The sequence below is a fragment of the Lagenorhynchus albirostris genome, chromosome 2 (genome assembly GCF_949774975.1).
Source record: "Lagenorhynchus albirostris chromosome 2, mLagAlb1.1, whole genome shotgun sequence".
NCBI classification, from domain to species: domain Eukaryota; kingdom Metazoa; phylum Chordata; class Mammalia; order Artiodactyla; family Delphinidae; genus Lagenorhynchus; species Lagenorhynchus albirostris.
The window spans coordinates 78,780,398-78,802,871 of NC_083096.1; the positions used below are offsets into that span (position 1 = coordinate 78,780,398).

A 22,474-nucleotide genomic window follows, 5' to 3' on the forward strand; every position below is an offset into this window, starting at 1 on the left:
AACATCCACAATGTTTTCGAACTTTGTTCTTAAACAACTACAGGTTCTCACACATTTCTCTCTTTCAGGTCCTCTCTCTCCATTTCTCCCTCCCCATTCTGATACAGAATAAAAACAGTTCTCTTCTCTCAGGATCTGGCCTGGGTCTCTGCACAAGCCTCCTGGGAGGTCTTGTTGTCCTTGACCATGCCTCCCCTTCTTTTCCTCCTCCTGAAGTTTCCCTTTTGGCCCTGACCCTTTCCCCATGCCCACCCACTGACCCACCACCCACTGAGACTGAATGCAATTGAGTTGAGTGTGTGGAGCACTCAACTCAATTGCATTAAGAAACAAGGTAATCCCTCTCACTCCTGTTGTGCCTGTGACTCTCTTTATAGTCTCAGCTGCTGTCACTAAAAACTATTGCTTGCATTTTTCATCCATTCCCTCCATTCCATGGCCTAGGTCTTACTGGGCTCTGTCAAGGGCCATTTCCAATGGCTTTTTGGCAGCCCAGACAACTCTATCAAGACCCAAGTGAAAGAATAAATAAATCTGTTAGATTTTTTAAATCGGCACCAACATTAAGTATCCATTAATCATATTAAAGGAGATAAAATATTTTAAGGGCTTTGACAAAGTGGAAAGTAAATTGTAAATGCAAAAACAATCATCTGTTAAGTAGCAAAGTTGGGTGAGAGTGGGAGTTCAGAAAGTTAAAATTGACTTCTTGTTAAATGAAACCCCTACATGTTTCCCTACTTCAAGGGAAAGAAATCCAACATTGCATTGGGATATATTAATTATTATGGAATGAAAAGATTATGATTAATGAAAAATCATTATGCTAAATTTATTAGTCATACTTCGAACATATACTCCAGTTTTTGATCACTCTGCTCTTAAAAGAATATAAGGGGCTTCCCTGGTGGAGCAGTGGTTGGGAGTCCGCCTGCCAATGCAGGGGACACGGGTTTGTGCCCTGGTCCGGGAAGATCCCACATGCCGCGGAGCGGCTGGGCCAGTGGGCAATGGTCGCTGAGCCTGTGCGTCTGGAGCCTGTGCCCCGCAATGGGGGAGGCCACAACAGTGAGAGGCCCGCGTACCGCAAAAAAAAAAAAAAAAAAAAAAGAATATAAGGATATAAGGAGAAAATCTGGAGAGTTCCCAAAGAGAAATGGTGAGAATCACTAGAAGCCTTAAAAAATTCATTTAGGGGGCTTCCCTGGTGGTGCAGTGGTTGAGAGTCTGCCTACTGATGCAGGGGTCACGGGTTCGTGCCCCCGTCTGGGACGATCCCACATGCCGCGGAGCGCCTGGGCCCCTGAACCATGGCCGCTGAGCCTGCGCGTCTGAAGCCTGTGCTCCGCAACGGGAGAGGCCACGATAGTGAGAGGCCTGCATACCAAAAAAAAAAAAAAAAATTCATTTAGGAAAAGCCACAGTTGTTTTTATTGAAGCTATCTTCAAGAAAATAAAAGGTGTTGAGAAAATATTATTTGTTTGATGTTTTCTATGCAACAGCAAGATTGAACAAGGAAAATATGCTTAGATTTTTCTTTAGAATTGATTGGTTGGTAGTATGAGCAAAAGAATACACAGATACTAAAACTGGCTGGTAAGAGAGATGGTCTTTATTGATAGGGACATCCAGGGAGAAACAGGTAGCCTTGTGTTGAGTATGGCGGGCCATCAGAAAGCAGGGCTTCCTCAGGTTCTGTAGCTACCTCCACATTCCCATTCTAGGATTACAACTTGAGACCAGACACTCTGAGTCCTTCCCATGGTGCTATTGTTGAGTGCCAGTGACTGAGATTTGAATTCTGACATCTCAAATTTTGTTTCTGCCTACATGACTGTCAAAACTTAGGGATGATAAAAAGGCTTTCTGATTTCTGAAGGGACACTCCCAGGGAACTTTATCTCAACTGTAAGAATCAAAAATACTCATCCTTTAGCCCAGTTTAAAACCCATTTATTTTCATTTGTTTACTTCATTGTTTGCTTGTTTTTAGTTCTAAAACTTCTCTGGACCGTCCTCTTCCTCTTTATAGCAAGCAGCGTCTCCCCCTACTTGCTGCATCTTTCCTTCAACCCAGTGGATCACCAGGGTCTTCATGGCTGATAAAGAACTGTTCAAGGGGGCACATTGTAGGCTTCATTGTTTACTTTCTTGTAGGTTCTGCTCTTGTGATTTTTATGCTCCTAGGGGACCCTTCCTAGTAATCCAGCCTCTTTAAACCATTATTTTGTTTTGATTCCTCTAGGTAGCTTTGGAGGAATGGCTAGCCATTGTGGAGACCCAGATGCATTTCTTTTCTATCTTTCCTTTTAAAGGAGGCAGTAAGAGTGTTCTTTGTGAGAAAATGCTCCAACTGAAGCCTGTGATGCATCAACCCTTAGAGAAGAAGGGACCTGCTGAGAGGGGAGTGAATGAGCAGAAGACTCAGCCTGAGAAAGCAGGATTCTCCTCTGTGTCTCACAGTGGGTAAGAGACTCTTTGTTCAGAGACTTCTTCTGTCAGAATTAAGTCATTGCTATCGTAGCACCTTTCAGGGTCTGTATTCAGGCTTTGCACCTTAACTGTAGTGCTTTCTCTTAAGACCCTCCTGGAAATTCTTTAAAGAAAAGTCTATAGTATTTTTATTTTATTTTATTTTTTAAAAAAGGTCCACAACGTGGAACCAAGTTGTGTTTGATTTTTTTTTAAGATTTTTTGATGTGGACCATCTTTTTAAAAAGTCTTTATTGAATTTGTTACAATATTGCTTCTGTTTTTTGTTTTGATTTTTTGGCCATGAGGCATGTGGGATCTTAGCTCCCTGACCAGGGATCAGACCTGTACCCCCTGCATTAGAAAGCAAAGTCTTAACCACTGGACCACCAGGGAAGTCCCTGTGTTCTTATTATTAATTATTTTATATTATTCAGAGTAATTTGGTTTTATTCTAACTAACAATGCATGTATTCACCAAATATATGATATCATGGGTACTTGAGATTTCATGGAACTCTTCCAGTCACTTGAGTAGTGTCTCTTTTCTTCATTGATGGGAGCACATACGAATCTCCTGTTACCTGAGATGTTTTGATGGTGAAAGCTGACCCACATCAGTGCCTGAGGAGGTAGACTTATACAGAGGCTCCTCCATCTCCACCCCGTTCTCTTGGAAGCTCATGACCCTGGTTTCTAGAATGGCAATTTGGATAAACTCAACATTTTAAATTTATTTTTTATTGAGGTAACATCGGTTTATAACATTATATAAATTTCATGTGTACAATCTTATATTTCTACTTCTGTATACACTACAGTGTGATCAGCTCAATTTTACAAATAAGCTTACAAAATTGCCAAATAATGGCCTGTTGGCTAGATTTGTCAGTCTATCTTTAATGGCTGTTTGCCTATAACTTTTGGAAAGCATTCAATTAATATGGGGATAATCTATTATACAGTTACCTGTGAGCACCAGTTACTGAAATACTAAATCATCACTAACTTGCTTAGTGGTTGAAGTGCAGCTTTGGAGGTGGTTAGATTTTGCTTCATACTCCATTGGGTCACTGTCAATATGTACCACTTAAATTTCACTGACCCAGAGAATAATGTTAGACCTAAAATAACCTGAGAGTTATTTTAGAACTGAGAACACTCAGGCCCAAAGATATGGTTGCTTGATCACAGTTGCACAGTAGCCTTCAGCAGAAATAATATCAGAATCCTGGGCCCTCAATTCACAAAGCCTACACTCAGTTTGTCAAACGCATTGAAAAAATTTATATTCTTGTGATCATTCTTTTTAAAAAATAGACTTTATTTTTAGAGCAGTTTTAAGTTCAGAGCAAAATTCATGGAAAGTACAAAGAGTTCCCATATACCTATCCCTTGCCCCGCACATGCATAGCCTTTTCCCCCAATGTCAACATCCTGCACCAGTGTCGTATATTTGTTGATATTTGTTGCAATTGATGAACATCATTATCACCCAAAGTCAGTAGTTTACATTAGGGTTCATTCTTGGTATTGTACATTCTATAGGTTTTGACAAAAGTATGATGACATGCATCTACCATTACAGTATCATATAGAATGACTATTCACTGCCTTAAAAATACTCTGCTCCACCTATTCATCCTTCCCTCCCTTTTAATCCCTGGCAACCACTGACCTTTTTACTGTCACCATAGTTTTGCCTTTTCTAGAATGTCATATAGTTGCAGTCATACACTATCTAGCTTTCTCAAACTGTCTTCTTTTACTTAGTAATATGCATTTAAGATTCCTCCATATCTTTTAATAGCTTGATTGTTCATTTCTTTTAAGAACTGAAAAATATTTCATTTTCTGGATGTACCACAGTTTATCTGTTCGTCTACTGAAAAACATCTTGGTTGCTTCCAAGTTTTGGCAATTATGAATAAAGCTGCTATAAACACTGTGTGCAGATTTTTATGTGGACGTAAGTTTTCAACTCATTTGGGTAAATAGTGAGGAGGGTGGTTGCTGGATCATATGGTAGGAATATGTTTAATTTTGTAAGAAACTGTCTTCAAAAGTAGCTATAGCATTTTGCATTCCCACCAGCAATGAATGAGAGTATCTATTGCTCCACATCCTCACCAGCATTTAGTGTTGTGAGTGTTCTAGATGGCCGCCATTCTAACGATGTATAGTAGTATCTTATTGTTGTTTTAATTGGCAGTTCCATGGTGACATTGATATTGAGCATTTTTATATGCTTATGTGACCTCTGTATATCTTCTTTGGTGTCTGTTCAGGTCTTTTGCCCATTATTTAATTGAATTGTATGTTTTCTTATTGTTGAGTTTTGAGAGTTCTTTGTGTATTTTGGGTAACAGTCCTTTATCATATATGTCTTTTTCAAATATTTTCTCCGTGTCTGTGATTTGTCTTCTTACTCTCTTGACCACGTCTTTTGCAAAGCAGAAATTTTAAATGTTAAAACTTGGTATTATATCTAAAGAGTCAATACCAGCAACAGAAACCAGCACACCATTGTAAAGCCATTATACCCCAATAAAGATGTTAAAATAAACAAATAAAAAGTAAAAAAAAAAAAAAAAAAGCAGTCATTACCAGACTCAAGATCATTTAGATTTTCTGTTGCATTATCTTCTAGGAGTTTCATAGTTTTGTGTTTTACATTTAGGTCTATGATCTATTTTGAGTTAATTTTTGTGAAGGGTATAAGGTCTGTATCTAGGTTCATTTTCTTTCCATGTGGATGTCCGATTGTTCGGCACCATTTGTTGAAAAGACTATCTTTTCTCAATTATATTGCCTTTACTCCTTTGTCATAGATCAGTCAACTATATTTTTGTGGGTCTGTTTCTGGGCTCTCCATTTTGTTCTGTTGATTTGTCTATTCTTTCACCACTACCACACTTTTTTGATTACTATAGGTATATAGTAAGTCTTAACATTGGTAGTGTCTGTCCTCTGACTTTGTTCTTCTCCTTCAATATTATGTTGACTCTTCTGGTTCTTTCGCCTCTCCACGTAAACCTTAGAATCAGTTTGCCAATATCTACAAAATAACTTGCTTGAGATTTTGACTGTGATTGCCTTGGGTCTTTAAATGAAGTTGGGAAGAACTGACATCTTGACAATATTGCGTTTTCCTATCCATGAATATGAAATATCTCTTCAGTTATTTAGTTCTTCTTTGATTTCCTTCCTCAGAATTTTGTAGTTTTCCTCACATGGGTCTTGTACACATTTTGTTAGACTTATACCTAAATATGTCATTTTGGGGGGTGCTAATGCAAATGGTATTGTTTCAATTTCAAATTCCACTTGTACGTTGCTGGTATATAGGAAAGAAGCTGACTTTTGTATATTAACCTTGTATTCTGCAACCTTACTGTAATCACTTATTAGTTCCAAGAGTTTTTTGGTTCATCCTTTCAGATTTTCTACATAGACAATAATGTCATTGCAAACAAAGACAGTTGTATTTCTTCATTTCCATTCTGTAAACCTTTTATTTCTTTTCCCTATCTTATTGCATTAGCTAGGAATTCCAATATGTTGCTGCAAAGGAGTGGTGAGAGGGGATAACCTTACCTTGTTTCTGATCTGAGTGGAAAAGCTTCTGGTTTCTTACTACTAAGTGTAATGTTAGTTATATGTTTTTTGTAGATATTCTTTATCAAGTTGAGAAAGTTTCTTTTTATTCCAATTTTGCTGGGAGGTTTTTTTTTTTTTAATGATGAATAGGTGTTGGATTTTGTCAGATGCTTTTTTTTTGCATCTATTGATAAGATCATGTGATTTTTCTTCATTAACCTATTGATGTGATGAATTACATCAGGTGATTTTCAAATGTTGGAGCCAGCTTTGCATGCCTGGAATAAATCTCAATTGGTGTGTTGTATAATTCTTTTCATACATTGTTGACTTCAATTTGCTAATATTTTGCTGAGAATTTTTGCACATATGTTCATGAAAGATATTGGTTTGTAGTTTTTTTCTTATAATGCCTTTGTCTGGTTTTGATATTAGGGTAATGTTAGCTTCATAGAATGAGTTAGAAAGTGTCTCCTCTGCTTCTATCTTCTGGAAGAGACTATGGAGAATTGGTATAATTTTTTCCCTAAATATTTGGTAGAATTCACTAGTGAACCCATCTGGGCCTGGTGCTTTCTGTTTTGGAAGGTTATTAATTATTGAATCAATGTCTTCAATAGCTATAGTTCTATTCAGATTGTCTATTTCTTCTCGTATGAGTTTTGGCAGATTGTGTTTTTTCAAGAAATTGGCCCATTTCATCTAGGTTATCAAATTTGTGGGATTAGAGTTATTTATAATATTCCTTTATTATCCTTTTAATGTCCATGGGATCTATAATGATGTCCTCTCTTTCATTTCTGTTACTAGTAATTTGTGTCTTCTCTCTTAGTTAGCCTGGCCAGATGCTTATTGATTTTATTGATGTTTTTAAAAAAACAGCTTTTATGCAAAAAAATTACCTAGATACATTTTAATTGTTATTGTGATAAGTGCTGTTTATTATTTGGAAACTGGCTGAGAGTAAATAATAGACCTATAGAATCCAGCATAATAAATGTGTTTCAGAAAAGAACCTTGTTTTAAAAGTAGAATTAGCTTTATTTATATCTCAGTGACCCCTGAAAGTCAGAAGAGGATGCATGGTACTGTTAAAGATACTAGGTTGGGAGTTTGAAGCCAAAATTTTTAATGATGGCTCTTCCACCAACCAATTATGGGGGTTCAGATATATCCCCCCTCAGCTTTATTGAGATATTTTTGACATATGTCAAATCTCTCTCTTATTCTTTGTGAGCCTCAATGTCTTCATCTGTAAAATAAGATGAAGTCCCTTCCTGAACTAGTATTTTATACCTCTTGATGTTAAAGCGTCTGTTATCTTAGTAAATGCAGCCAAGACTGGGCCTTGGCCCCTGATGTATATCTGTGTGTTGTGTGTGTGTTTCTTACAAGGAACACTATGCTAATATTATATCCTGAGATAGAGCTGAAAGAGCAGATAGGAGAAGAAGCATCTTCTTAGTTGGAAAAAGAGAATAACAAGAAGAAGGATGGAGATGATGGCGCTGGGATGGGAACGGGCAGCCAATGTTGGTGTGAATGAGAAAGTTAGAGGGAACTGAGTGTAAAAAATCCAGAAATGACAACATTGAAACTATTGGATCACTAAAAATAGTAATTAGTAAGAGTTTATTGTGCACATAAAAACAGTTCATGAACTGGGAACTCTTAAATGGACAGTTAGAATGAGGCTCAGAAGTATATTGTTATAAGATAGCTTATATGGTAAGAATGCAGAGGCTGTTTATTATTTACAATGATTTGTGATAGCATTAGAGTTTTCCTAATGATAGAGGTTTGGTTAAAACTGGCCACCTCATGCCAGTTTGGGGGAACAGCTTAAGTTTTGTTTATGATTTTCAAAGGCACTTACGAGATGCAGCCCAATGTAATTTTTTCTTGTTTTGCAGATTAGGTTGAGTTTAGCTGCAGTAATTTTCTTAATACTATAATCAAAGATTTCATTGTCATTATCTATTTTAAAATCTGTGTCATTATATATAGGAGTTCAGTCTCCATCATCTGAGTCAGACCAAAGGGTGCGATTAAAGAGTGAGTCCAGAACATGTCCAAAATCAAGTCCAGTACCATTAAGGTTTTCTATGCATAGGGACAGATTGCCAGCAATGAAGTTTACAGTGATTACAGGCCATCCTTTGGCTTCTGAAGCTTCCTCTCAATGGCAGATTAATTGGCCATCAGCATTAGCTGAATGGCCAAAGGATGGATACTAAATCTTTCTGTACGGCCATTTTTCCTGTCATCCAAGTATGTGTAAAACCTGGTTCTAATATTAACTGAGAGTCTCCCTGAGCATTTTAGTGGCTACACTTAAATAATAATAACATAACAATCATTCTGATTAGTAAAGGAGGGTATGCATTGAATGGCGGACCTTAGTGGGTAGAGAAAATCCCTAACAGAAAAAGGAAAATTAGTTTGAATGTTTTGTGTTTGTAAAAGAGCAATATCACAATAATTGTTATAAAAATAAGTCCTGGAAGAGAATGGGGAATCCAGCAGAATCATGTTCTGTGATCTTGGGTGTAAGCTGTCTACCTGATGTTGCCATCTGCTTTGAGGGAAGATTTTTTTTTTCCTGGAAATCTTTCATTTTAAGTCAGCTGAAGGTTGACAAGTTCAAGAGTCTGGTGGAGGTGCGGGGAGGCGTCTCTTCAGTTGAGAGACATGGATCCAAGTTTCAATATCCTGTAATTTAACTGCTGTGTGAGAAATTTAAAAAAACCTGGTAGGCCCCTTTCCATCAAGGTTCAAGTGGAGTTTTTCATTGATATCTGTTCCGGAATACCTAGTCTCCAGGTTCCAGTGTAAGGGATACAAAGTCCTCATGAGACCAAGGATCTCTGAAAGTCTCCTTGACCTGTTGACTGTAAGCTTTTGAATATTGTATTAGTGCCCTACAGTACTGGGTCATATTAGAATTTACAAGGGTAGGATATGCATGGGGTTCTCTTATCAAAGGCATGGGTTGTCCAGTGGTGATTTCACAAGGGTGTTAATTTATGTTTCCCAAAAGGTGTTGACCTCATTGTCATGAGGGCTGAGGGTAGCACTTTAGGCCAAGTATTCCTGTGTTTTCAGTCAGTGTTGCCAATTTAAATTTTAGAATGCCATTGGTACATTCAACTTCCATAAAGACTGAGGCTGATAAGGACAATGATAATGCCATAATGTTCGAATAACCTTGGTTAGTTGTTTTAAAACCTGTCTAGTGAAGTGAGTCCCTCTAATATTTGAAATTTCATTTGGGATTCCCCACAATGGAAAATCATTTTCTAATAATTTCTTGACTACAATGTTGGCATCAGCTTTCCAACATGGGAAAGCTTCTATTCCTCTAGACACACCATTACAAGTACATATTGATAGCCCCTAAAGGAGACAATTGAAAAAGTTTAATTGTAAATATTCAAATAGTCCAGACAGTGGGGGAGCAGCCCTTGGAGTTACATTAATGGTTTTACCCATGTTATATGATTGACAGTTTAAACATTGATTATAAACGTGTCTTGCTAATTTAGAACAACCATATCACTAATATTTTTTCATAATTTGAGTCATTTTGTCAATTCCATTGTAGGTAGTCTCGTAAAGTGCTTGCAAGAGTGGTAGTTTGAGAGATTCAGGAAGCACCAGACAGCCATTTGGGCCCTCTGCAAGTCCTCTCTTTTATGTTAAATATTCGTCCTTCTTCATGACACTTTTGTATCTTTCAGCATCAGATACAATTTTTTGCCTATTACCCAAATTGTCTTAAGCAATCTGATTTGGCTCTACCGTGGACGGTAGGTTGTGGAAATTCAGGAAAAATGGCTGTGTGCCATTTTATGGAGTTCATTTAAATTACAAAGTTTTGGTACCTTAGTAATTTCTTGAGTAGTAGCCTTAGCATGAAAGTCAGCCATCACATTTCCCTGGTATTCAGGGTCTGATCAGTGGGTATGAGCCTCAGTTTTTATGACAGCAACTTGTGAGGGCAATAACAGTGCAGAGAGGAGGTCAGCAACCTGAGGTCCATTTTTATAGGTGTATCACTGGACTTAAAAATCTTCTCTGTTCCCAGAGCATACCAAAGCCATGGACCACTCTGAAGACATACCTGCTATCAGTGTAGATATTTGCAGTTTTTTCTTTTGCCAATTCACAGGCTCAAGTGAGGGTAGACAGTTCTGTAGGTTGAGCTGAATTAAACTGAGGAAGGGACTCCTCTTTCTAACAGTTCGTGTTGAGTAGTTACAGCATATGCAGCTTGACGTTCCCCTTCAGAATTTGTGGCATAGGAGCCACCAACACAGAGTACTAAATCTGGGTTGGCTAATAGGGTTTTCTGTAAAACTCATCTAGGAGTTAGATTCGGGGAGCCAAATTCAGCACCGTTGAGTCTCTCTCTGTCAGATAAGCGTAGGAAGGTAACAGGGTTTAAAGAGCGGCAGCAAAGAATGCTCAGATTAGGAGGCAGAAGTAGAGTCTCATGTTAATCTACTAGCTAAGAAATGGTGTGCACGCTCAATGTTTAGCAAACTGTCTACAATATGAGGAACCTGTAAATTTAATTCACTTCCCTGAACAAGTTTCCAGGAGGATCCCACAAAGGAATTTAAAGGCTGCAGCTACTTCCTTTAAACAATTTGGGTATGCCCGGGCCACTGGACCTAATTGTAGGCTATGGGTCTATTTTTTTCCTCCAGATTTTTGCATAAGAACTTCCAAAGCCTGATTATGACATTCCTAAACAAATAGCATGAAAGGTTTAGGGTAGTTGGCGGGTTGGGGGCCGGGGGGCGGGTCCCAATGCAGGAGGATTTTGTAAAGCCCGTTAGTTTCAGTAAAGCCTTTCTCATATTTTGTTTCCCAAGGAAGAGGTTCTTGAGTGTTATTTGTAGTCAATTCCTACATAGAGCGGAGTAGCTAACAAGGAAAAGTCAGGGACCCTGGCTTGTCAGTATCCTGCAGGTCTGAGGAAACCTCTAAGTTCTTAGTCATAGGTTGGGTTACTTGGGGTGGTACTTATTCTTTCTGGAGACAGAAAGTGTCCTTTTAGAGATAAATCATTACCTAGGTAATGTACCTTTCCTTGTGAAAACTGAAGTGTATCTCACGAGGCCTTTTGGCCTTTATAAGCCAGTCGTAACAAATATTTTGAATTAACTCCTGAGTTCTCTCTAGATGAGGAACACAGAAGTAAGTCATCTGCATATTGAAGTAGAATTTCTGAGATTTTGCAGTGTGCTTAAATCCTTAATGCATCTGAAGCAGCAGTAATAATAGTATTTTTCTGTACTTATATTACATTTGAGAAAGGCTTTTATACGTAATAGCTCATAAATGTTTACTGAATGTATCATTTGCTAGATACCATGTTAGGCACCTGGAATCAATAAGATCTGGTCTCGGGCTTCCCTGGTGGCGCAGTGGTTGAGAGTCGCCTGCCGATGCAGGGGACGAGGGTTCGTGCCCTGGTCCAGGAGGATCCCACATGCCGCGGAGAGGCTGGGCCCGTGAGCCATGGCCGGTGAGCCTGTGCGTCTAGAGCCTGCGCGTCCAGAGCCTGTGCTCCGGAACGGAAGAGACCACAGCAGCGAGAGGCCCGCGTACCGCCCAAAAATAAATAAATAAATAAGATCTGGTCTCTTCCATGGAGAAACTCAAACCGGTGGGGAAGGAAAGTATACGAATAGATAGCTTCAACAGAACACTCTAACTGTTCTAACCTCTGGGTGTTTTGGAAGCCCAGATGAAAAGAGTGTAGGACAAGGCCATCTCTTCCTGAGAAGCTGTCACCCATTGAGATGAATTTCTGAAGACAATCCCATTTCACAGACCTCCGCACAAGCGAGTGCAGGGTCCTTCTTAAGGAAAGGGTTTTCTGCGTCAATGGAGAATCCATAGGCTCCTTGAGAGGACACTTAGGACAGGAACACAGGGAGAGATGAGTGGAGGTTTGCAAGCACTTCTCTTTTCCATTATTGAAGAACTGTTTACTGAGAGCCCCCTCTGTGTTTGCCTGTGTGCATAAGATGAATAAAAAACTCCCAGCACTGAAAGAATTCTTAGCCTAGTAACCAGTATAGCTGCTTAATGACATGAGAATTGTTGGACAGAAATGTGAATAAAGGGTAGGGTGGGTTAAAAGGTTCAAAGGGGGTTTTATGCTACTTGACCTGCCCTGATCCCCATTCAGGCTCCCTCCAACACCTGGATTGCCTGTTCCAGACCAGCGACCCTGGGCCTCAGGCAGATTTTCGCTTCTCAGAAAACAAACACCTGTGCTTCCTGTTGGCACAATACAGACAACACTGCCTAGGTCTCCAAGAGGAAATGGTGAACTCAGAAGCCGTTGGTTCTGCTCTGGTACATCTGTAGAAACACAGAGGATGTCAAGTTGGTCTTATAAGTTCACCATTACCAAAGTAATGAATGATAATCTGTCTTCATTTTGATAAGTTAAATGCTTTATAGGCTTTGCTCTACTCATCCCAACATTTAAAATAAATTTCAATCCTGACCGTATTTCCAAAAAGGCAAAGAAACTAAATGACTCTCACTTTGCAGATAAAGAAACTGAGGCACAAAGTAGTAAAGGGACTTCTCAAGTTTGTGGTGGGAGGACAGAGTGCATTGGGCTTGCTGATTCCTGCTCATACACCTAACCTCTTTGCCTCCCTCAGGAACAAGATAAACTAGAACCTTCTCTTCTACTCTTCTATATAACAAATAGTAGTTATATTGGCCAAGATATCATAGGATTCTAAATTAATTCAGAACATTTTTTGGAGATCATATTTTTCAGATCATCCTTTTGAACCCTATGGGCAAAACTGTAGCAGTTACACTGGAGAATACAGAAGCAATAGTATATAGTGATTAAATTAAGGGCTTGAGGATGTCTTGCCAATCAAGCCTTGGCTGTCTATGGAAAAGGCACAGATAGGTCCATTCTGGTGAAAGAAGAATCCCGCTGCCTAGACAAGTGGTCTCTTCTCTCACATAATGATTTTCCTTTCAACTTTTCAATTAACACCTAGCTTTGTTTACTGTATTGAAATGGATTATAAGCTGAAGAGAGGGACTGGGAGCAGATTTTACAGTAGAATTAGAGAAGAAAGCCATTTTCAGAAGTATAGGGCAAGGGGAAAGATGATCTTAGCAGGGGTCTTTTACACAGAGAAACACATCATTCTCTTTACACATCATTCTCTTGACCACATTCCGGTCACTAAACACGTGCTAGAGTTCAGCGTGGAGGCTCTTTCGGTGAAATCCTCAAAGCACCTTCTGCTGAAGCGCCATAATCTATCAGTCACCCCCTTCCACCCTTAACTGTTTCTTTCCCACCTTAGGAAATATTCCTTGATCCAGGATCAGGCTCGAGAGTTGACCCACCTGCGGGAAAAGATGAGGATTGGGAGGGCTGTCTCTTCCCTTCTCATCCAGCATGTCAAGAACACAGTGAAGACCTTTGAAGAGCTCCTCAGCAGTAATAAGATTGACTGCTACATGGAGCAGCATTTCCGTGAGCAGCTGGCCAAGGGCAGCCAGCTGGCAGAGAGCCTTGCCAGCAAGTTCAACACAGGTAATCTGGCCCCAGGCCTCAGGAGGGCCTTTAGTCCCTCCCAAGGACCTACGCTCACACAGGCCCACACTCATCCACGAGTGGCTTTTCAATCTGGGGTCCTGCTTTGTAATCACCATCTTGGGGCCAGAGTCAGGACTGGCTGGTTAGGAGCAACAGAGTGGCACACGGGGTTGAGGATGCCATGATGATTACTTGCTCCTCCTCCATCTCTCATGGAATGTGGCTGCTATGGCAGGAGGTATCAGTGGGGGGACAGCATTTATCTGAAACTAATTGAAAGAGAGGTGTAGTAGGGGCAGCTGGTTGTCATGAAAAGAGCCCTAAACTAGGAATCTAAAGACTCTTGCTCTAGCCTGTATGTGATCATTACTAGTTCTGGACATACTCATATTCCTTTTGATATCTGTTTCCTCACCTAAAAAATTAGGTCAAATAATACCAGCCCCTAAAGTTTGCATGATTGTTCTTAGGACAAATAAACAATATTAATCAGAGTACTTCAAAAGAATGATAAAAGGGCTTCCCTGGTGGCGCAGTGGTTGAGAGTCCGCCTGCCGATGCAGAGGATGCGGGTTCGTGCCCCGGTCCGGGAGGATCCCACACGCTGCGGAGCGGCTGGGCCCGTGAGCCATGGCCGCTGAGCCTGCGCATCCGGAGCCTGTGCTCCGCAACGGGAGAGGCCACCACAGTGAGAGGCCCATGTACTGCAAAAAAAAAAAAAAAAAAAGAATGATCAAAGAATCATGCTGATTTGGGAATGATTTAGGCGCTCTGTGTATTCGTACCTTTAGTGGAATATTTATTTCAGGAGCCTTTTACATAGAATATTGCCTGGAGACCTGAGGGCACATAGTAAGAGCAGGCTTGAGGCCACTGTGCAGGCTCCTGGTGGCAGATGCAGAGGTGGGACAGGGATTTCTGTCACCTCTACAGAGGCAGGAGTAGGTTCTGCATGAAAGCTGTGATGGGACACACAGACACGGGACTGGGAACCAGCCTTGTGGCAGGACTTGGAGACTCTGGCCGGAGTGGTCCAGAGGCCAGCTGGACAAGTATCCCATGACCTGTGGGAAAAGAGACATTTTCAGCTTTTTACTCTGATTCAGGGCAGAGCGAGTAGAGATGATGATCTTCACGGTGGGTTCAGGAAAGTCTGCCAGACAAGTTCTCTAAAGACTCCACCCAGTGTCTCCTGAGAAAATTCAGAGTATCCTGGACTTGAGAGTCAAGCAGCTATGTGTCTCTGATCCCAGAGAGAGAACCCAGTGTGTGTTTGTATTTGGTAAATGAGAGCTGTTTAAATTATGACTGATCCTTTTTTAAATTTGCTTTTCAGATGACTGTATAAGTAAGAAGAATCAAAGAGAACAGGTGCTGCGGGACCTCAGGTAAGTCCAAATTTTCAGGGGCTATGAAAGATATAATCTGGTAGAGGATCCAGAGCGAAGGCCAGAAGATCAAAGGAGCAAGGAGTGCTCACCCTCCGTAAAAACCAAACAGCTGATTATACCATTACACCATTATGTATCCTGAGCGACAACGTGGTCTCATTTCCTATTTTTTTAATTTATTTTTCTTTTGGTTCCCAGTCTCGTATTAATTCACTAATTTAGTAATATAGAGCTGCTCTAGCCTAACTCTCCAGTCTTAGGAGTCTCCTGTACTCCCAGGGATCACCTCTGATTTCCCCTAGATCTTTAAAAACTGGAGTGAGATTATACCTGATATCTTCAAGTGTGACCCAGCAAGTGCTGGCAGGTGTTAAATGGCTACAAATTTTCTTTGAAAGAAAAAAGATTTATACTATAAATATGACATAGATAGATTTATACTGTGTATAACTATACTTAGGGAAGGAGGTCTAGAAACTACAAGACACCCAGAAGGCAACATTGCCTCAGGAAGCAGTTTTAAATACTATTCAGTGGATTATGTCACAGAGTATGTTGAAATCTTACGGGCCTGTGGGTGTCTTGTGAAGGAACCGTTAAGTGTTGAAGAGCCTGACGGGTCTTCTCCCTTTCTCAGGATGTTTGTGGCCAAGGCACTGGACACTGTTGTTCTCTCCTGCCTCCCAACTCTCTACCCCTAAATGGAAATGGATTGTTTGGCTTCTTCCCTAAAGGAACAGTCTCCTTGACTCCTGGGGCCTCCCCTGTGAGCCCCCAGGTCAATACAGCTGTGGTGTTTGGGTGACTTTCACTTTTCCTTCTGTCTTTCTTACCCCCTAGTATCTTAAGGGAGTTGCAGAAGAAGGGTAAAATGACAGAAGTCCTAGAGACCAAGCAGGATGCCCGGCCCCAGACTAGGCCCCAGACCCACTCCAGCAGCCATGCCCAGTCCGCTGCCCATCGCTCCCCTAGCAGCACCTCTCCGCTGTTTGATGAACAGGAAGTGCGCCCTGCAGTGGATGTGGCCAGTAAGTATGCAGAGAGCCTCCAGTTTCTGGGTGCTCGCTTATTTGTCTAGGCCAGGGGGAGGCATCTTGGCAGCCAGACCCTGCAGATCCACTGTGATGCACCTGGTTGAGCACAGGCCTGGGACTCAGTGCCGAGCACAGTCCCCAAGGGTGTCAGATAGATTTTCTCCGACGTCGTCAGCCACCAGACCCCATCAGGCACATACATGGTATTGGACTTGAGGGGAGGGGTCGTGAATTGGGAACGGGAGGGGACAGATGCTCCTCATCACTGCAACACAGTCACGTCATGTTTCAGACTATGGATGCAAATATCATTAACATTGGGCCTCTGATCTTGGACTCTTTTGGGTAAACAGCCACAGTTCCTATTTTCTATTCACCACTGAATATTCTTTATCATTTGTGGATTTACAGATCCCACTCATCATTCTAATAATTCAGCTGTAATATCCTCTAAACCATCAGTAACTGGGACTGGCTGAATCCATCACCAGCATGCCCCTCTCCAGAATTCCCCAAGGAGGGCTCTTAGGCAGCCTTGCTAGGGATAGGAGGAGGAGAGTAAGTTTAAAATCAAACCTTCGTTTTCTCCTGCTAAGCCTTCTCTTTATTTTCCCTGCTGAGAAGAGCATTTGAATATTTAGGCAACTGTATGAGTCAGATTTTGGTGTGAACAACCAGGGACCAGGAAACCATCCTTAGTCCCTGGCTATATCTGGGTTTTTTTTTGCTTTTTTTGTTGTTTTCTTGTTTTTACCTGAACTGACTGTTTTAGGCATGAATAAGCCATAATGGGTTTTGACCTGGTACTATTCCTGTTTCTCATTTTACCCTGAGAAGCAAGGCAGCGTAATGTTTCCTCACGAGTATAGCAGCCAAGGGAAGACAGGAAGTATACCTTTATTGAGCACCTGTTATGCTTGTATTATTGACCACTGCACATATGTTGCTTCATTTAATCGGGACAGCAGTCCTCTTAAGTTGGTGCTGGTGTTCTGATTTTACAGCACAGCTAAGGACACTGAGGCTTGGTGAAGTAAGGGAACCTACTGAAGACAGCCCAGCTTGGGGTAACGTTCACTGTGAGCCTGCCTGACCCTAAAGCTTAGACTGTCCACTGAACGGCAGCCTCAGCATTCAGGGACCAAGCAGGGAGGGAGTCACTCCGTTGCACACCTCTTTCTCTGGGCTTCTGGGGCGAGGGTTTTCCGCATTCCACTCTTTCTGCCCCTATGCCCCACACAAAGGCCTAGCCTCTGCAAAGGAGACAAGACCCTAGACACATTGCACTTCCACCCATGAATTTATAAACGAATGGGGTGCCCTTGATATGTGTGTGACATCATCCAAGGGCCTATGGGAGTTTTGAGTGCATCCTTGGACTCAGTTGCCCATAGGCGCTTGGTTCCACCTCAGCGCTGCCCTGAGGGACAGCAGGAGAAAGGCAAATACACCTTCTCCTTACCTGCAATTCCTGCCACTACTTGTAAGAATGGCCACATTTAAAATGTGGCTGCTGGAGTGGCACCCTCAAAGTATTGGCCTTATTTTCTGTTATTCCTATCTTTTCTGAGGGAGACTGAAGCCCTTCTTTTTCCCATCTGAAGTCATTATTTTCTCAGAGAGGCAATGGCTTATCACTACTCCTTCTTTGCTTTTGGGGTCAAAATGTCTAGGGTAGTCAACAAATGGTGTGTGGCAGCTTCACCGTGAGGCTGAATTCCTCTCACAGGAGGCTCTTCTCTGCTGCTTTCCACATGCCGTGTAGGGCACACTCCCTGTGTTGTGTGGCCAGGGGAGAATGGGACAAGAAACGCTGATCACTGTTAACTGACAGACTTGAACCCTCCTACGCTCTTAGCTGAGAGTAAGTTGATTTTCTGGGGAGGGGATAAAGGGGCTTTGAAAGGGGTTGGGAATCACATTTTGATTGAGTTCCTACTTTAAGTGAGGCTCTGAACTGAAGGCTTTACTCTTTATTTCACTGTGATGTTAATTACATCTGGTATTATGTAAACTGGGGAAGGACACTGGCTTAAGTAGGCAGTTCCCTAGAGGAACTTGGCTTGGTTGAGGGAAATAGGACTTCACTCCTTCCTGCTTAGAGGGGAAACCCGACTACTCTGTGGACCTTGATAATAATCCTTGAAAGGGGCGACTCTTGAACTTTTCTCTGAATTATGGCCCTGCCACCTAGCCAGGTTTTTTTCTAAAGGGAGCCAGCAAAGGACATGATGATGTTCTCGTAGGATCATTGAGCTGTAAGATACCGTATATTGTTTGGTTCTACAATCCCCCATGCAGAAATACCCAGGTCATTCTTTGGACGGGAGCCAGACAATCAGCTATATTTAAGAATTATTTTTACAGTCTCATGAGCCATTCTGGGTGGGATGCAACTCACCACTTGCTTTCCTCAGACACTCCTTCAGCCTCAGAAGGCGTCCAGAGTAAGCTGAGGCAGGAGGAGTGGAAGCCACCCGTCTAGGTTTTCTGCGCATCCGCCGGAAGTAGAGACAATTTTCCCTTCCTCATCCTCTTCCAACAGCCCCAGTACAGAACAACCCCAGGAAGGACTAGCTGGTCTGTTGCTGGCAAGAGCATAGACTGTTGGGTGAGTGGATCACCTGTTCACAGACCAGCAAATTGCTTCATCTCCTTAGTCTCATGACTTACACGATTGGCAATGAGTCCTGCTGTTGGAGGACACATTTCTGAAGTACCTCCCTGGGAACATTCCAGCATTTTGGGGATCATAGAGGGAGCTAGGAGAGGGGCCCCTGTACTTTTCCTGCATGTGCACTGTGACCCTCAGACACTACATCTAACAACTACTTCTTGATATCATAGGCCAGGAATGCCAGTAACCTTGGGGTGAAATTTATGGTCCTTGAGAAATGAGTTTTCAGCTGATACTCAGTACTAGGCTGGGGGTCACTGATATCCACCTTAGTCTTCATTCCACGAATTACTGCATTCGTTTTCTAAGGCTGCTGTAACAAAATATCACAAACTGGATGTTAAAAACAACAGCAGGGGCTTCCCTGGTGGCGCAGTGGTTGAGAGTCCGCCTGCGGATGCAGGGGACACGGGTTCGTGCCCTGGTCCGGGAGGATTCCACGTGCCACGGAGCGGCTGGGCCCATGAGCCGTGGCTGCTGAGCCTGCGCGTCCAGAGCCTGTGCTCCGCAACGGGAGAGGCCCGCGTACCGCAAAAACAAACAAACAAAACAAAACAAAAATAAAAACAACAGCAATTTGTTCTCTCACAGTTCTGGAAGCTAAGAGTCTGAAATCAAGGCATCAACAGGCCATGCTCCCTTTTCCTTGCCTCTCCCTGACTTCTGGTGGTTGCGGGAAGCATCCTTTGCCTTGAAGATGCATCACTCCCATTTCTGCCTCCACTGTCATGTGGTCTTCTCCCCTGTGTATCAGTCATGTTGGATTCAGGGTCCACCCTAATCCAGTATCATATTATCTTAAGTAATTATATCCATAAAGGTCACAGTCTGAGGTTCCAGGTAGACATGAATTTTTGGAGGATACTATTCAACCCAGTATAATTATTTTTAAAACACTTCATTTCTGACTTCTCTGTTTGTTTCTCACTCATATTCCTTTCTGGACAGATGAGAGCCCAGCCACTCCTGCTGATTCAGGTTCATTGCCCAGCAACCATTCAGAAGCCATGTCTGCTCAGCCCTTCTATCCTTTGAGTGGCACCACACAACTGAGTGGGACACCAGACCCTGGGCTTCACGGCAGCAGTGGCCCATGGGACGAGATGAGGCCTCAGAAGATGAATGCATCTGGGAACCTATCCTCCTTCTCCTCTTTATACCAGCCCAACTCCAAGCCCTCTGGTAAAATACAAAGGAGCAGTTGGTGAAATAGAGCCCATTGACAGGAATGATACATTCCTTTCCTGGCCAGATGGTTTTTTGTTCCTCTGTTAGACCCTGGCTCACAGAAAATGGGTGAGAAGATGAAAGGCAACATCCCGTGGGTCAGCCAGAGAATGAAGTCCCAGCTCAGTGTTGGTCCTTTCTATGTGCCTCTCCCATTTCCCCTACCTAGGGACTTACTCTGGGCAGGACAATAAAGGAAGGCACTCTGAGGTGCTCTGTAGGGAGGTTGAGTTGCCTCACATTTGTGTGTTCCCTTCCATGGGGAAGGTAGGTCTTCCTTAGGTCAAGAGCTATTGCAGGATGGGATTCTATTTCTATACACACACACACACACACACACACACACACACACACACACACACACACTTTGTATACAACTATAAGCCAGTCCTGCCTCTCAAACTTTGCCATTGGGTTTGGAGCCAGGCATTTGGCACCCAGTGGCTAGGGGTTCAGCTGTGTAGAGGAATGCCTTGAAGCAGCTCAGTTTCTGGGATGCAGACAGTGTAACAATACAACATTTGAAACTCTCAGAGAAAAAGCTGGCCCTAAGCAAGATGTCCTGGTGGATGAAGCTAATTTTGGTCTTTCTACCCTTTCCTTTGTGCATCTTTTTCTCTCCTTGAAGGTGTTCCTTTCTCTCACTCCTCCTTCAGGTCCTGATACCTCCCCAGGCTCTTCCTTGTCACTTCTCACCAAAGGAAAACACTCAGTGTCACTCATTATTCACAGCCTGATCTAATTTCATCTCCACTTACCTTAGTCTTTCTGTCAGTGAGTGGATGTGATTGAGAGCCCAGGAGCTCTTTAAACGAAGTTGCCTGGTGTTTCCTGGGTGCCCAGGTGTGAGGAGGAAGTTGACGGAAATATAGATATGGGCAGGGATCTTGCAGGGGGACCCTGGGCAGAACCCCCCGCCTGCCCATGAGTGACAGCCTTCCCCATTTCCTACCTCTCCCATGTCTTGGTGGTACGCAACAGGGGCCGACCTGCTGGAAAAGAATCTTGTTGAGATCCAGAACCTGCGCCAGCGCCTGGAGGAATCCATATTCATCAATGACCGCCTGCGGGAGAGGCTGGAATATGTGCTCAGCAAAGCTCACCAAGGAAAAAGTAAGAAAGGCACCAAAACCTCCTGGTTCTGTCCACATCTAAGAGTCTCAGGAGGGCATATAGGTTTGCAGTTATAAAACACATTGGTGTGCAGTACTCCACTCTTCCTCACAGTCAGCCCAGAGAGGGAAGCAGGACAGGCACTATTGTCCCTACTTTACAAATACTGACCCCAAGTGGCCTGCCCCAGGCAGGGCTAGTTTTCATCCTCAGGGCTGTCTGATGTGATGCCCATTCTTGTGACTCCCTATACTACCTGGTGCTGCCCCTGGGCTTGTGGCATGACTGTCAAATGATAGAGCCAAGGCTTCCATGTTGCCCACTTCAGCAGAGGGAGGACCACATCCCACCTGCATGTTACTACCACATGCCCTGGATAGCACCTGCCACTCCCCCGCCCCATGCAAGTGGCCCGTATTTCCACACTTTCCACCCAGTGGTGGCTGGAAGACCAGTACTTCCACATTCCTTCTCCCTTGTCAGGATCAGAAAAAAGGTGACCAGAGCCCCTACAACATCACAGAAGCAGCCAATTAGGGGGAAAGACCCTGTTCTACAACTGCAGCCATTGACATGAGTGTGTGGCCCATCATGGACTCAGCCACATCATACTATTGTCCCAGTGCATGAGGCTCCCAGGTTTTCTGTTTGGCTAGGGCTGAAACTTTGGTGAATGCAAGGAACTATATCTTTGAAAGAATCTGTTACCCAAATGTGTGACTTGACTGGGTTTTTGTTATTCCCTGAGACAGTATCCACCTTTGGCTTCCATGGTTAGAACCCAGGGTCCATGCCTCAGCTCTACAACAAGAAAAGGGCCTTCAGGGAAGCCAGCTGGAGTTTTCAGGTCACTTCCATATTCCTCCTTTCCACAGCAATACTCTGCTGCAGAATCAAAGAGAAGAGGGTAGAGAGTACAAAAATTGCCCAGACCCACACAGCCCAATCTAGATGAGGCTGCTTCTTATGAGATCCCACCTACGAGTCCCTAGACTCACAAGCTCTAGTTGTGAATAGCACTGAGAAATTCACATTTCATATATAAATCCCTTCTCCCATCTTTGCAGATAACCAGAGGGTCACTGGCTGTGAACTGAATACCAGCTTGGTGTCTCTTTCTCTCCCTTTCCCATTTCCAGCGGAGTGAAAATGAGGAGGGGAAAGAATGTCAGTTTCTCTCTGGAGCAGTCAGTGAAGAGAGTACCCTAAGTCCCTCCAGACTTCATTGCAGCTCTGTCTCTCCCTCCCTAGGAACTGCACAGCCAGCTCCAGATATCTCCCTTGCAACCCCTCGTTCATACATTGAGAGTCACTATTCTGGCTCTGGTAAGGACATCTTGTGACATGACAGCAGGAGGG

The 22,474-nt window shown here is 42.7% G+C and overlaps 1 protein-coding gene across 1 annotated transcript; it reads left to right on the forward strand.

The window, feature by feature from the left end:
- The first annotated feature begins 2,345 nt into the window (after positions 1 to 2,345).
- Positions 2,346 to 22,474, forward strand: LOC132515990 (myomegalin-like). Its single transcript, XM_060142374.1, has 7 exons — positions 2,346 to 2,467; positions 13,438 to 13,670; positions 15,010 to 15,061; positions 15,905 to 16,092; positions 19,724 to 19,957; positions 20,984 to 21,115; positions 22,367 to 22,474. Exons 1-7 carry the CDS (start codon positions 2,346 to 2,348, stop codon positions 22,456 to 22,458), a joined length of 1,053 nt encoding a protein of 350 aa, XP_059998357.1. The 3' UTR covers positions 22,459 to 22,474.

What these genes read in the sequence shown, in the direction of transcription:
- LOC132515990 (XM_060142374.1), top strand. Translation starts at nt 2,346, where the DNA reads ATGCTCCAACTGAAGCCTGTGATGCATCAACCCTTAGAGAAGAAGGGA. An exon ending in TGCCAGCAAGTTCAACACAG is followed by an intron (nt 13,671 to 15,009) that starts GTAATCTGGCCC and finishes TTTGCTTTTCAG; the next exon opens with ATGACTGTATAAGTAAGAAG. An exon ending in CAAAGCTCACCAAGGAAAAA is followed by an intron (nt 21,116 to 22,366) that starts GTAAGAAAGGCA and finishes CTCCCTCCCTAG; the next exon opens with GAACTGCACAGCCAGCTCCA.